This window comes from Musa acuminata, chromosome BXJ3-3, assembly GCF_036884655.1.
Source record: "Musa acuminata AAA Group cultivar baxijiao chromosome BXJ3-3, Cavendish_Baxijiao_AAA, whole genome shotgun sequence".
NCBI lineage: Eukaryota > Viridiplantae > Streptophyta > Magnoliopsida > Zingiberales > Musaceae > Musa > Musa acuminata.
This window is the reverse complement of record NC_088351.1, coordinates 3,862,048-3,875,050: the sequence shown is the minus strand read 5'-3', so window position 1 is coordinate 3,875,050 and position 13,003 is coordinate 3,862,048. Positions and strand designations below refer to the sequence as shown.

Below are 13,003 nucleotides of genomic sequence, written 5' to 3'. Positions count from 1 at the left end.
CTAGTAGTCTTTCAATGTTAATGTAGTGCTTGTTTCAGGTTTTGCATTAAACAACTCTTCATTCTCTTGCAGATGCAGGAAGACATTCTGCTACATATGTGCAGGTCCTGTGGATGAGAAATCCCATAGATGTCCTAAATGCAGGTTTAATTCTGAGGAGAGAATATTCCTGGTGTAGCTGACATTTTAAAGATGTGTTCCTCGGCAAAACAATCGCCACGGAAGTTTAATTTCTTTTGCTATTTAAGTTTCATATAGTGATTCTTGCTGTAGTGTTTGAGAACAAGGACTTCCCTTTAGGAAAGATATCATGATTAGATCATTTATTAGGAAATATGAGTGCTAAAACTGAGAATTGGCATCAAGTTTATCACTACTATCAACATCCATGTTATGTTCTGTGCTTTTGAATCTCCAGTTCATGTAATGAAGAGCAAACAGCAATTGTAGTTGTCACTGCATCATCTATTCGGCAAACTGATGCAATCAAGATGCCAGCAATAGTAACTAGAGTTCATCCAGGAACGATATTGGAAAGGAAGGAAAGGTGTTGTAATGCAGAAGCTGCAAGAACAAGTGGATGAGCAGAGTTCAGAGCTGCAGACTATACCGACGGGGGAACTGTACTATCCAGTGACATCTGTTCTTCTGTGTCTGCTTGGCTATCCTTGTCTTCTTGCTGGTGACCTTCGGAAAAGCCTGAAACCTTCCTTCCACTGACTGTTTTCTTCTGGTGTTGTCTGCATATATACACTCTGCAGGCAAACATAGTTGTTCATCTCATAAAAGGAATATGAACAGCTCTCAGCTGTTGTGGCACCTCATTGCCATTTGTTCGGATTCGCCTGTAATCATTCCTGGATCCAAAAATTCTTTAACCTTTGATTACCTCTTCATGTAAATACAATTTTCAATCTCTCACGTGAGAATAATAATTTCAGGTAGGCAAAGGAAAAAGTTTAACCCTTAATATAATAGCTTTAGTCTTTAAGCTTTATCTATTCGTAGCACACAAGTTAGAGAGTAGAATGTGTATCTGAGGAACAAACAGTGACCTCTGTCAGCAGAAAGAGTAGTTGACTTTTCAGTTTTTTTCTTTTTGGAGCAAAGTTGATTTCTGCAGAATCATATGACTAAACTAATAACATGTGATTCACAGATGATTAGAGTATGTCTTTGGTTTACTTGTGTGAGTGAAAGTGTATATAAGAACAGCTGAGCCCTAATTTTCAGATCTGCAAGTCCAACAAAGACAACGGTATTGGATTGGGAGAGATAAAAGACAGGTTATGGTTCCTTAGTCAACCACGTTAAGGAGTGGTATATCTTTGTCGGTGACATGCCTCTTGTGGGCGTTTCTCGGCAGATGCTTCCAATCGTACGAAATGATTGATGTGCATGGTTAAGCATCTTCCTTCAATAACCACAAGAATCATATCATTTCCAGAGATCTCTTTCATGAGGGTTGACATTCTTCGGCTTCTTTTAGATTCACTCGACCTTGGAGGCGTATGCAGCCGTCGAACTGCCGCTGTTTTCTTTGGCTAGAGGGCAACTGAAAAGTCAACGCAAGGGACAGGATGGTAAGAGGAGTGCGACGCAATCCAATGCGCACCGCGTCCTGCAACAAACAGTCAACCATTTGTTTCCACCTTTCCTTCATCCCCACACACACACTTCATCGACTCCGTCTCCGTGTGTTGTGCTGCTGCTATACAACTAACAAACAAGAAGCTGTCGGTACGCGGAATTGTTGGTGACGTAGATCGAAACCAAGTCAATCCAGCACAAGGGTTTCCGGACATATCAGCAATGTTCATCTTCTCAGCCTTCCGATGTCTTCTGGTTCTGAATCAGCTGAGACATTTCCAGTCATCAGCACAGTGGTTGGCTTCAGGGCCACGTTTCCTAGTGGCAGAAAACTACCAGTCTTCCGTAGTCATCGCTAATGGATTCAAGTTTTCTGTAGTTTACACGATTAGTAGTTGGAATAGAGTCTGCATGGCCTAAATTTTGCGTTCTGTCAGCATCAAGGAATAATAATAAGGGATTGGAAGAGCCTTCATCAGCTACCACTGTACTAATTATTTGTTTGTAGGGGAAGAAGAGATGAGCAAGTCAATCTGTTTAGCGTACCAAATTGTCGAGGGAGAAAACAGCTGGCCATGGAAAAGTACACCATCCGAGAGACTCGTTCTTTGATTTTGATAGATGGATGGAGATGACTTCATGATGCATAGTACGAGAATGTTCTGCTTGATGTCAGTTCTACACACGGCGTTTGACGCCGTCATCTTATGAACGGGAGCAGGCGGCATTGCTTGGAACTTGATTGGAAGCAGTTCTGAAGCAGCAAAAAGTCAGAAGTCTCAGCGACTAAATTGCCTCTTAACTTACCATTGCATCACTATATATGTGTGTATGTCTTCATGATTCGGTAATCACCATCGCTTCGATCTCTAGAGGAAGAAATGGGGGAGAGTCAATCCAAACATCGGCACGATGGCAATGACTATTATGATGATGATGATGATGATGATACGTACTTCTCGGTCATCGATGAGGAGGAGGAGGAAGAGGAGGAAGTGTTTGGAACGAGCGATGATGAGATGTTGGCGGAGGTGCTCCAGCTTCAAGAGATGCTATTCCATGAGGAGATCATACGGAGCAACATCTGCCCACGAATGGCTCCGTCTGAACTCATGGCCTACTGCAACATCTGCATGGAATCCAAACCTCTCCACCAATTCGTGGACATCAATTTCTGCTCCCACAAGTTCTGCCTGGGTTGCATGAGCATGTACATATCCGCGAAGCTTGATGAGGATGCAGCCAACATACGCTGTCCCGAACCGGGATGCAGAGTTGGAGTTTTGGAGCCATTAAGCTTCCAATACTTGCTCCCAAGCAACACCTTCGAGCGATGGTGCGACAGTCTGTGTCAGTCGACGATCAGGGCCAAGTTTTACTGTCCTTTCAAGGACTGCTCGGCTCTCCTGGAAGCTGGTGGTGGTGGTGATGAGGAGGAGGAGGAGGAGGAGGAGGTGATAACAGCATCAGAGTGCCCACATTGCAACAGGCTGTTCTGTGCTCAGTGCAAGGAGCCATGGCACCATGGATTGGACTGCAGGGAGTTCCAGAAGCTAGGGGAGGATGAGAGGGGGAGAGAGGATCTCCAGCTGTGGGAGCTGGCAGCAAAGCAGAAGTGGCAGAGGTGCCCTAATTGTATGATCACCGTGGAGAGGATTGATGGCTGTAGGTTCATGAGGTGCAGGTAATGCAACCAAACCATTATGAAACCATTTTTCTGCATCGAAGTGCTCACCATGTTTCTTGCTTTTCTCGTCAACTTTCTCAGGCTTCTTGTTTCTCTAAAAGGAATTCACTTAATTTATAATTTGATGATCCCTTGCCATGAGGTTTTCCTTCCAAAGGGAGACAGACAATATATGACAATTTAGGTTTAATTTTCTTTTAAATTTATTTGAAGTTTACTTCAAATTGCAACTAAACAAATGCTAAGCAAAATGTTCTTCTGTAGTTATTTCTTATTTGCTATAGAATTGTTTGATACTTGTTTAAAGATATAATAATCATTAAAATCATTATCCTATCCTCGGACCATCTTGTAGATGGTATGAGCAACCTATCGATCTAATCTCTCTTTTGGTTTATGTTTGAAGGTGTGGACAGTGTTTCTGCTACATCTGCGCATCTCCAATGTCTCAGGAGGATCATTATTGCTACAAGTGCCAGAGTTGACTGCATATGGTGGCCATTTTGTATTCAATGGAAATGAAATATCAATTTGATGTCGCAGAGATACAACACAGTTCAATGTTTTGCTCAAATAAAATCACAAAGTCCAAATATTTTGTGTTCATTATCCATGGTTGATGCAGGTTGTTCTTTGCTGTCTCTATACCTAATTCATTCTTGGATGCTGCTGAATTAGTCAAACTAAAACATTATGGTAGATATTAACAAGGAATATTCTAAATTATTTCTCGGTCTTTGTTGACTCATAATAAAAAAAACATGGGCTAATATTTTAAATGTTCCTCTCAGATTCGGAAAAATATTATTATTGGGTAGTCTTAATCCCATAGACAAAAAATATATATTTTTTTTCGTGACTTAAACCTTGATAGATAATATTCAATTGATGTTGAAGGAGCAAATAATAATTTTTTTGCGACATGTCAAATAAAAAGATTATAGTTGGTGATTAAACTAATGGTGCAAGTTTGAAAAAGAATGCTTCAATTAATATGTCTCAATCTATTGTCTGCAAGAGGTAATAAATATTTGAGCCTAAAGAATTTTAATGGAAATGGGCCCACAAATAGTGGAAAAAAAAAGGTACTGTACCCAATTGAAAATATTTGTTTGTGGGCCCATATCACAATGTTCAAGATTTGGGTTAAGGTTCAAAGCTGTAAAAAATTAGATCATAAATTAAAGGAAGAATGTTGTGTTTAGTTTCAACTTACCAGTTCATCACTATCTGTTATAGTTTTGAAGTCAACCTTTTGCATATCATGTATTTGGTACCAATAATATATTTTTAATACAAAACCTTATCTTCTAATTCACATTTCACTTTTTCCTTTTCTTTGTTTCTTCTTCTCAGTTTTTAGAACATGAGTGAACACCAGCACTTTAATCCTAGTGGCCTCTGTAAGATATATCTTTGTCTTGGTACTACATAGAATTGGCATCCAAGATCTGTTGAAGAGTGCTGTTTGCATAGCTTTCTTCAGCCTAGACAAAATGATTACTTTGTTGTGGATAATATGATGGTTGCAGTTGGCACAAAAACATGCAATCAAAGTTTGAAGTCAAAATGCAAGAATAAGGACAAGGCTGTGGGACAATTCATATGGAATCAGTCCACATCAGATGTCTAGTTCACTAGTAGCATTCACATTTAATAGTCTGAGCAATTTATCTCTCATCACTATGAATCTATCAGGGCTAACTATTTGTTTTATCATAGCTAATCAACAACTTGTGATGCTAGCCTATATTAGGAAGAAAGGGTTGACACACTCTAATGATGCTGAGGTTTGGATGCTGACTTCACAATGATCAGAGGCAATCATGAAGTTGACATGGGTGGATGGATGAAGCAGAACCAAGTTCCAATCACCAAAAACCTTCACACACAAAAGATGGTCATGAGGTCAAGTTGGTGGAACCAGTCTTCAACACACATTGAAGAATATTAAAGATTCCATTGGCCATTGGGGACAAAGTATTAGGATGCCAATGTGCAGTCTGCAAAGCATACACATAAATGCTTACCCATCCTAAGATATCTGATGCAAGTTGCATCTGTGACTTTTGGCTAAAAGATACTCAAGTGGTCAATCAGCCTTAAATGACACACCAAAAATTAGCACATCCATACCCCAGAAAGTTGGGCACACAGGGTATGCAAAAATCTCTTTGAGAGTGACAAGCATCCAAATGATCTTTATATTAATTCCAAAGGATGTGACAGGCCATTTTTATTGCTTCAGAAAACCTAGTTCTTAATCTAAACCAACCAATTCTGTGTCATTCACATTAACTAAGAATAACTTCAGTTTTGTATTTGCCATTTCCATCAAATCATAAGTTAAACAGATGATACAACAAATAAGAACTCAGATCTCCAAAGTAGATCCTTTTCCCACACAGAAGTTCACATTTAGTCTCAAAGAGGATAGTTTTTTAGTCAATAGCCAATACTGACATCTACCACCACATGAAGTTCACTAGAAGGGACAACAACAATAGCTTTGCAACAACAAAAATACGAAAAATATTAGATTTCAGATATTATATTATTATCAAAAATCTGTTTTAATCTTTCTGCTTCGTTTTCCATTAGACCTTCCCAAAACAGAAATTATTAACATTGAACATAAGGAGATCATTTGGAAGATACTAATATTCCTTATAGAGTAGAGCAACAAGACAGATCAAGTATACACAATGCAACTGCAGAAGTGCAGCACGATTATGTCCAAACATAACTAGTGGCAACAATTACTAACATTGAACAAAAGCAATATTTGATCAGTTTTGAACATGGTTACCGGTTAACTATGAAGATCCAAGTTCAGTACATGACAGGCAAACAAAAAAAAAGGGAACACGACATAAACAAGACATGTAGCAACTAAAGAAAATAGCACAAACCAAAGTTCCGCTGGTGAACATTGCCAATATTTCTGCTGCTCCATATTTCCATCAGCAGTGATACCTAAACAACACAACATAAACAATACACGTACAGTCGCATCTTATTTACAGGACACCAGTTGGTAGAATATGAGGTCCCTCAGTAACCGCTGACTGCCACTGGTGGCAGGTCATCGAAGCTCCAGAGATCCACACCATTCACATCCTGAGTGACATCATTAATGAGAAGGCTCTCAATAGGTTCATCTGAGCCTCCTTCGAGATACGGTACTTGCAGAAATTTCATGTATGATTCAAAAGCAGACAGCTCCTCAGACAGTTTGGCAGAAGAGTCTACAGCTGGCACAACTTCTCCAGCATTGCTTTTCAGTTTCTTCAACGGAGCACCTTCTGCTAGGTATGCAGCTCCTTCAGCTTCAGTGATAGTCGGAGCAAGAATTGATGTGATCTCAGGGGTTTTAGGCTCACCTTCACAGCCATATTTAGAACAATCAAAAGAGTTGCTTCCCCGATCAGAGTAAAAATTAATTGCAGGTTCCTCAATTGCTGGAGATTGTTTAATCTCATTGAAGGAGCTAAAGTTTATGGATTGCTTGATGGGTTCCTTATCTTCAATGAAGTCGAAAACAGAATAGAAATCCTGATCTGGTCCATTCACATAATCCACATCTTGGTGGAAGTTGAGCTTCTCTGGTGGGTTTGGTTTGGGTGCCTTTGGTGCATTCAGTTTCAATGAGTGCCTATGAACACTTGTTGGTGCCTCATCAGGGAAATTCACCTTTGCTTTCTTGCCACGGATCTTACGGGCCTCTGCGTCATAGGCTCGTGCAGCTTCTTCAGCAGTGTTGAAGGTCCCAAGCCAGACACGAACACCCTTACGAGGATCTCTAATTTCAGCTGCCCATTTTCCCCAAGGACGCTGACGGATTCCCCTGTATTGATTCTTTCTCTTCCTTTTAGCAGACCTAGCTGCAGGGCCATTGAATTCTACAGGTTTCAGAGTGACTTGCCGATCTGCCACAGTAATAGAATAGAAGTAACAAATTAGTGCAAGATTTTGAAGGAATTTAGACCGTTTTGCTTGCTTTACCATTTTTCTCAAAATAGAAATGAAGAGTATCAATTCACACTAGAGCTACTAAATCAGGAGAGCTAAGACCAGAACTGAAAATGTTATTGTGAAGCAGATGTGTCTATGATAAAGGAAACAGTGCATAGCAGTGGATAATAACTGTTACTCACATTCCTAGAGGACTATTATATTTCTTATTATCCAATTTAAGAATATGTGGTTTAAAAGATAAAGACCATAACTAAATAGCCTGAAACATTGATCCAGGAAAAAATAGATGTTTGCCAGATTGAGAAGCCTATTTAGAAAGTTAACACTCAAAAGAGGGTGAGCTTACAAGAAAGAAGGGTCGAGGAGACATCTTAAGAAAACCTACCAAGTCAGTTGACAAGTTCTCATTGTAACATTAAAACTTCTTAAATCAGTGAACATCTGTGATTCCATTCTACAATTTCAAAATAATGAAAAGCAGATATCAGAGTTCATAGACTTAATGACAGTTACTGATTTATACAAGCCTCAATAATTGTCAACCCTTATATCATTTAGAGCATGCATGAAACACATTGTTTAGATATTGCATGGACAATGACATGTACATATACGTGGTTTTAATGGATAATTCAGTGCAATCAGTTAAAGACCAGAAGCCTAAGGTCTTCAAGGCAACTAACAATTTCCACGCCAACATCAATCAACAACAACAACAAGGAGAACAGCAAAGTAAAATTTCCATCTTAATTCTGTATGTTTAAGAGTGAATGATGCAATTAAAAAATAATTAAAAAAACTTTTCTTTAAGAGAGTAGCAAAGTGAGCTCTCGATATTATGATTCTCATTCTAAATTCAAAAATAATTGCAATCAAAATCAAATAAAGAAAAGGCTACTAGAAAGGAAAATAGGCAATAAAGATCTGGAAGATGCAAAAGGCAGAATCAGGGAAGAAAAACTAAAAAATAAAAACTTTGTATTGAGAAACGATGACCACGTCAAACCAAAATATGACACACAACATATAATGGATGATTTCACCATGCTGAGGATATCAGATTCAGAAGAGAACAAAACAAAATTAAACAGGATGGAGGAGCAAAAATGACACACAAATTCACACGATACACAGAGATGTAAAGCAGACAAGATGAACAACCTCCACTAAGAAAGAAGAACAAAACCACTACCAACAGCAAAGCCAACATCACAAGAAAAACCGGAGGGAAATAATCCCAACACTTACACTATATTTCAGTGCTTGTAGAAAACGAAAAAGGAATAAACAAACCAAATTATTGTCTTTAAAGACATGAAGGACACAATAATCAGAGAATAAGGATTCTTCACTGTTCGATAATTCGACCTTCAAGCTACCATCGGCAAAAGCAGACTAAAAAAAGACAAGGCGAAAAATCCGATCTTGGTCTCCAGGGAAAATATCGCTCCAGAAAACAAGGTAAAGACTAAAATCCTGCAAACATTTTCAATACCTAATTTGAAGATATCGCCCCGAACGTGGTCTGATTACAAAAGAAGAGAACGATGTGGCGTAACATATTCGTACACGGAGAAGAAACACGAACGAATCAACTTCACACCAACGTAAAGAACAAATTTTTGGAGGAACGACAGTATCAAATCCGATTCTTTTCCCAGAACAAGCGTGTTGTTACCAGTGGAGGCGAAAGCGAAGGGCGTATCGACGTGCTCCACCTCGTCCTCTTCCTCCGACACCATCGACTCGTACTCGAACTCCTGGAAGTCGGCCTCAAAGTCATCCTCAGTATCCTTCACAGCCCGGCGGTGGCCGTTACTCTTCTTTGTCTTCACTCCATTGGCCCCGCCCCTCTTCAAACCCCGCCACAAGTAGTCGGCGGTGACCCGCCGCTCGGGTCTCACCGTCGTAATGAAGTCGGAGATGATCGCTCCTCCGCACATCTTCCCGCCTCACTCACAACACCGCTCAACAAGAAAAGAGCTCCTTCTCGACAACAATAAAGACAGCAGTAGACGCCAAAGGTTTCATTTTAGAGCAAAGATAGGAGCTTTATATTCCATTGAATTAGTTGGATTTGCGGACTAAAATAAATCAATCAATAAATAATAATAATAATAATAAGGGGCTAAATACAAATTATAACTAAATTAAAATTTAGAGGAGTTTTATCAGAAGAATAATTACAAGACACGCACACTAATTTCGTTGCGTTGCGTCCACACGACGCAACCAACGCTCCATACTTCGTTGCTTACTTTGCGGCCCGTTCGCATCACGAAATCAAACACTTGTGCCAACCACCCCACCTTGTCGTTTCCAATTCGTTCACCGCTTTCGTCACGATTACAGCCCCTTCCCTTCGCTATCATTCTGGAAACCGCCATTCGGCACGAAACCCCACACAGGAATTCATCGTCCCAACTCGTCTTCTTCTTCTCCTTCTTCTTCTTCTTCTTCTTCTTCCTATTCTTCGTCTCAAGCGAAGCAAATCCTGCAACCGGAGAACGATGTGCTTGCTTGCAGCTCTTTCTGTGACATCAGCAGCTGCGAAGGGTGCAGTTGAAGAGGAGAGCAGACGTCGGCTCTCCTCTTAATTTATGGAGAAAGGATGGAAGATAATAAAAGAAATAAAGAGAAAAAAATATTTTCGGTGTTTTAGATTTATCCAAAAATATATTTATAGTGGTAAAAAGATATATTATAATTTTTTAAATAAAAAATCATTCATTCTTATCTTAATCCATGTATCAAAAAAAATAAATCACTCATCCATTTATCATAATCTTACTCTTTATCTTTTGTTATATTTAATTTTAATTATTTAAATTAATTTTATCGTATCCTCTTAATTCAAAATGATCAAGGTGTCTTAAAAAATAATAAAATTTCTCTTCTGCTAAGATTTTTGTAGAGATATCGATAAACTAATCATCAATGTTATAGTATTCCATTAAAAAAATATTTATCAACTAGTTCAGGAATCATTGATGATGTCAAACTTTGACGTGTTTGATGCATCCACAGAAAATAATATTCTTCATCGTTATTGCGGTAGTAGGTTTGTCATCGTAGTAAATTTTAATTGGTTCATCTTGTTTTCTTGAAGATTTATTAGAATTCTTTTAAACTAAATTATTTGTCATGTCGTACGTGACAATATATTCCACTTAGAGCTTGACATTATTGTTTTCATGTTGTCCATGAAATCACTTGTGAGCTGAGACTAAGTACAAATCCTAAAGTATTTTATATTATCTACACAACTAACTCAATAATTAATATTATAAAAATATAACTTAAATTTTTTATATTAGAGTTTACTTAATATATCCAAAAACTCTTTTAATTACTCCAATTGTTAGGACTATGCATCAATCTAAATAATAAAGTAACGGTAAATATATATCTGACATTGAATGTGATATAAATTAATCATCCAATTAAACTTCTATATTGTTAACCTAATAATTTATATCATCTATAAAATTAACCTAATAATTAATAATATAAAAATATAACTTAAAATATTTTATATGATCATAAAGGATGTGATAACTGAGAGTTTACTTAATATATCCAAGAACTCTTTTAGTTACTCTAGGATGATGATTGTTAGGGCTATGCATGAATCTAAATAATAAAGTAATGGTAAATATAATATCTGACATTGAATGTGATATAAATTAACCCTCCAATTAAACTTCTATATTGTTATATGAAATATTTTTAATAAATATTTAACATATTTTTCTTAACACAAAAAATTTCATTTGCATCTTGAATAATTTTTATTCTAAAAAAATAATATAAAAGTCATAGATCAATCATTTCAAATTATGATATCCTATTTTTCTTAAATTTAGCAATCATATCTAATGAATTTTTAGTATAAATTTTATCATCTATATACAGATAAACAATAAAATTTTTGGGCTTTTAACTATAAAGTTAGCTTACCCTTTTTTTTAAAAATATATATTGAAGAAAGTACTTGCCAATTACCATACTCTTTGTGCTTATTTCAAGCTATATAATGTTTTATTAAATTTATACATTTTATCTCCTTATCCTTTAATTTCAAATCCTTCAAGCTGATTTTCATAAATCTTCTCTTATAATTTTCCTGGAGATATTTCAGTATCATTAAAATCACTTGAATTAAAAGATTCAGATGAGTATTAAGAATTAAGTAATATATTATGTGCCTTATAAACTTTTTCTCTTACAACTATTAGAATGTTGATTGCTTTGAAGTTAAACTTCTTTATCAATAAAAGCAATGTTATTGTTAGGATCGGAGCGGCACTAAGAGGGGGGGTGAATTAGTGCAGCGGATTAAAACATCGGTTTTGATAAATCTTTCGTACGATAAAAATCGAACTCGGAAGTGCTTAACTTGAAAGCGTATTCGCAAAGTTGTGCAGCAAAGATAATGAGGAAATAAAGCAAGTAAGAAGGTTGCAGTAATGTAAATAGCAGTAATAAATGCAAACCAAAGATTACGCCGATTTTAAAGTTGTTCGGTCAAATGACCTACATCCACTTGCGAGGCCCCTTTTCGATAAGGCTCCCACATTCCAATAGCAAATCTCTTGAAGGGGAAGGGTACATACTCCTCTTACAACTTTTTACAAGCAGTTCACTCTCTTACAGATTTTCAGCAAGAAAGAATGAGGTGAACACTAGCAAATTGAAAACGAGACTTGCTAAGACTTTTCTAAGACCTTTTTGCTATTTATAGATCTCAAGATGATTCAAATTTAGGCTCCAAAATTTGAATTCTTTTTGGTTCCCGATGGCGGTGCCACCGCTTGTCAGTGTTTGACACTGACAGTGGACTGGCGGTGCCACCGTCAGACCCTTTGGTTCACTGGTTGGGCTTTAAATTTAGCCCAAACCAAGTCTAATTTTGGACCCAGTTAGCCCCTAACCAGGATATAGGATTATCTCTTAATCCTAATCCTAATTACAAGTGAACTACATAACTAAACACATCCTAAGCAAGTTTTCAACCGCGAACGTCGAGTCTTGTTCCGATGAGCTTTCCGACGAACTTCTTCCGACGGACTCCCAGCAAGCTCCCGATCTTGTGATGACTTTAACGAGTAGCCGAGCCTTCTCGTTGATCTCCGTGAACCTTCGACGATCTCTTCGGCGAACTTTCGAAAATTCCGATAGGTTCCCGATTTCTTCTCGGTTGGTTCCGGCAGCATCTCCGACGATTCTTCGGACTGTTAAACGTACATCGAACTTGACTCTTGTATTCTTGCTTTGTGTTTTCTGGTTATCGTAGTTAATCCTGCACACTTAACTCAATAATATGGATTAGATCAATTAACCCATCAATTGATTTTATCATCAAAATCCGAGATTCAACTATTATGACTTATGATTAATTTGTTAGTTTCAATGATTTAAAATGCGCTAAGCGTCAAAAGGCGTCACAGTTCAAAAACGCCCGAGACGCTAGGTGCTCGCCCCAAGCGCTCGCCCGATCGAAGTGAGGTACTAAAAATTAATAATATTAAAATTAATAGTATTAAAATCAAAATAATAGTGTTATACTATATACAATTAACAGTATTAAAATCAAATTAATTTTTTTCATCATAAAAAATAACGTAATATCCTTTTATTATCGGTTGTCGTCGTATGCTAACAAGATTTTATTCTAAATTAGGAACAAACATCGTATCATCAATATTTTTTTATGGTCATAATAACTATTCATTTTCCTTCACCTGA

At 37.4% G+C, this 13,003-nt stretch overlaps 2 protein-coding genes across 2 annotated transcripts; one reads left to right on the top strand and one right to left on the bottom strand.

Moving 5' to 3' along the window:
- The first annotated feature begins 2,385 nt into the window (after positions 1-2,385).
- On the top strand, positions 2,386-3,841 carry LOC103977432 (uncharacterized). Its single transcript, XM_009392935.3, has 2 exons — positions 2,386-3,274; positions 3,684-3,841. Exons 1-2 carry the CDS (start codon positions 2,472-2,474, stop codon positions 3,760-3,762), a joined length of 882 nt encoding a protein of 293 aa, XP_009391210.3. The 5' UTR covers positions 2,386-2,471; the 3' UTR covers positions 3,763-3,841.
- Positions 3,842-6,024: 2,183 nt separating this feature from the next.
- On the bottom strand, positions 6,025-9,293 carry LOC103977431 (ethylene-responsive transcription factor 1). Its single transcript, XM_009392933.3, has 2 exons — positions 8,934-9,293; positions 6,025-7,206 (listed from the first exon to the last, which is right to left on the bottom strand). Exons 1-2 carry the CDS (start codon positions 9,196-9,198, stop codon positions 6,332-6,334), a joined length of 1,140 nt encoding a protein of 379 aa, XP_009391208.2. The 5' UTR covers positions 9,199-9,293; the 3' UTR covers positions 6,025-6,331.
- Between the last annotated feature and the right edge of the window lie 3,710 nt (positions 9,294-13,003).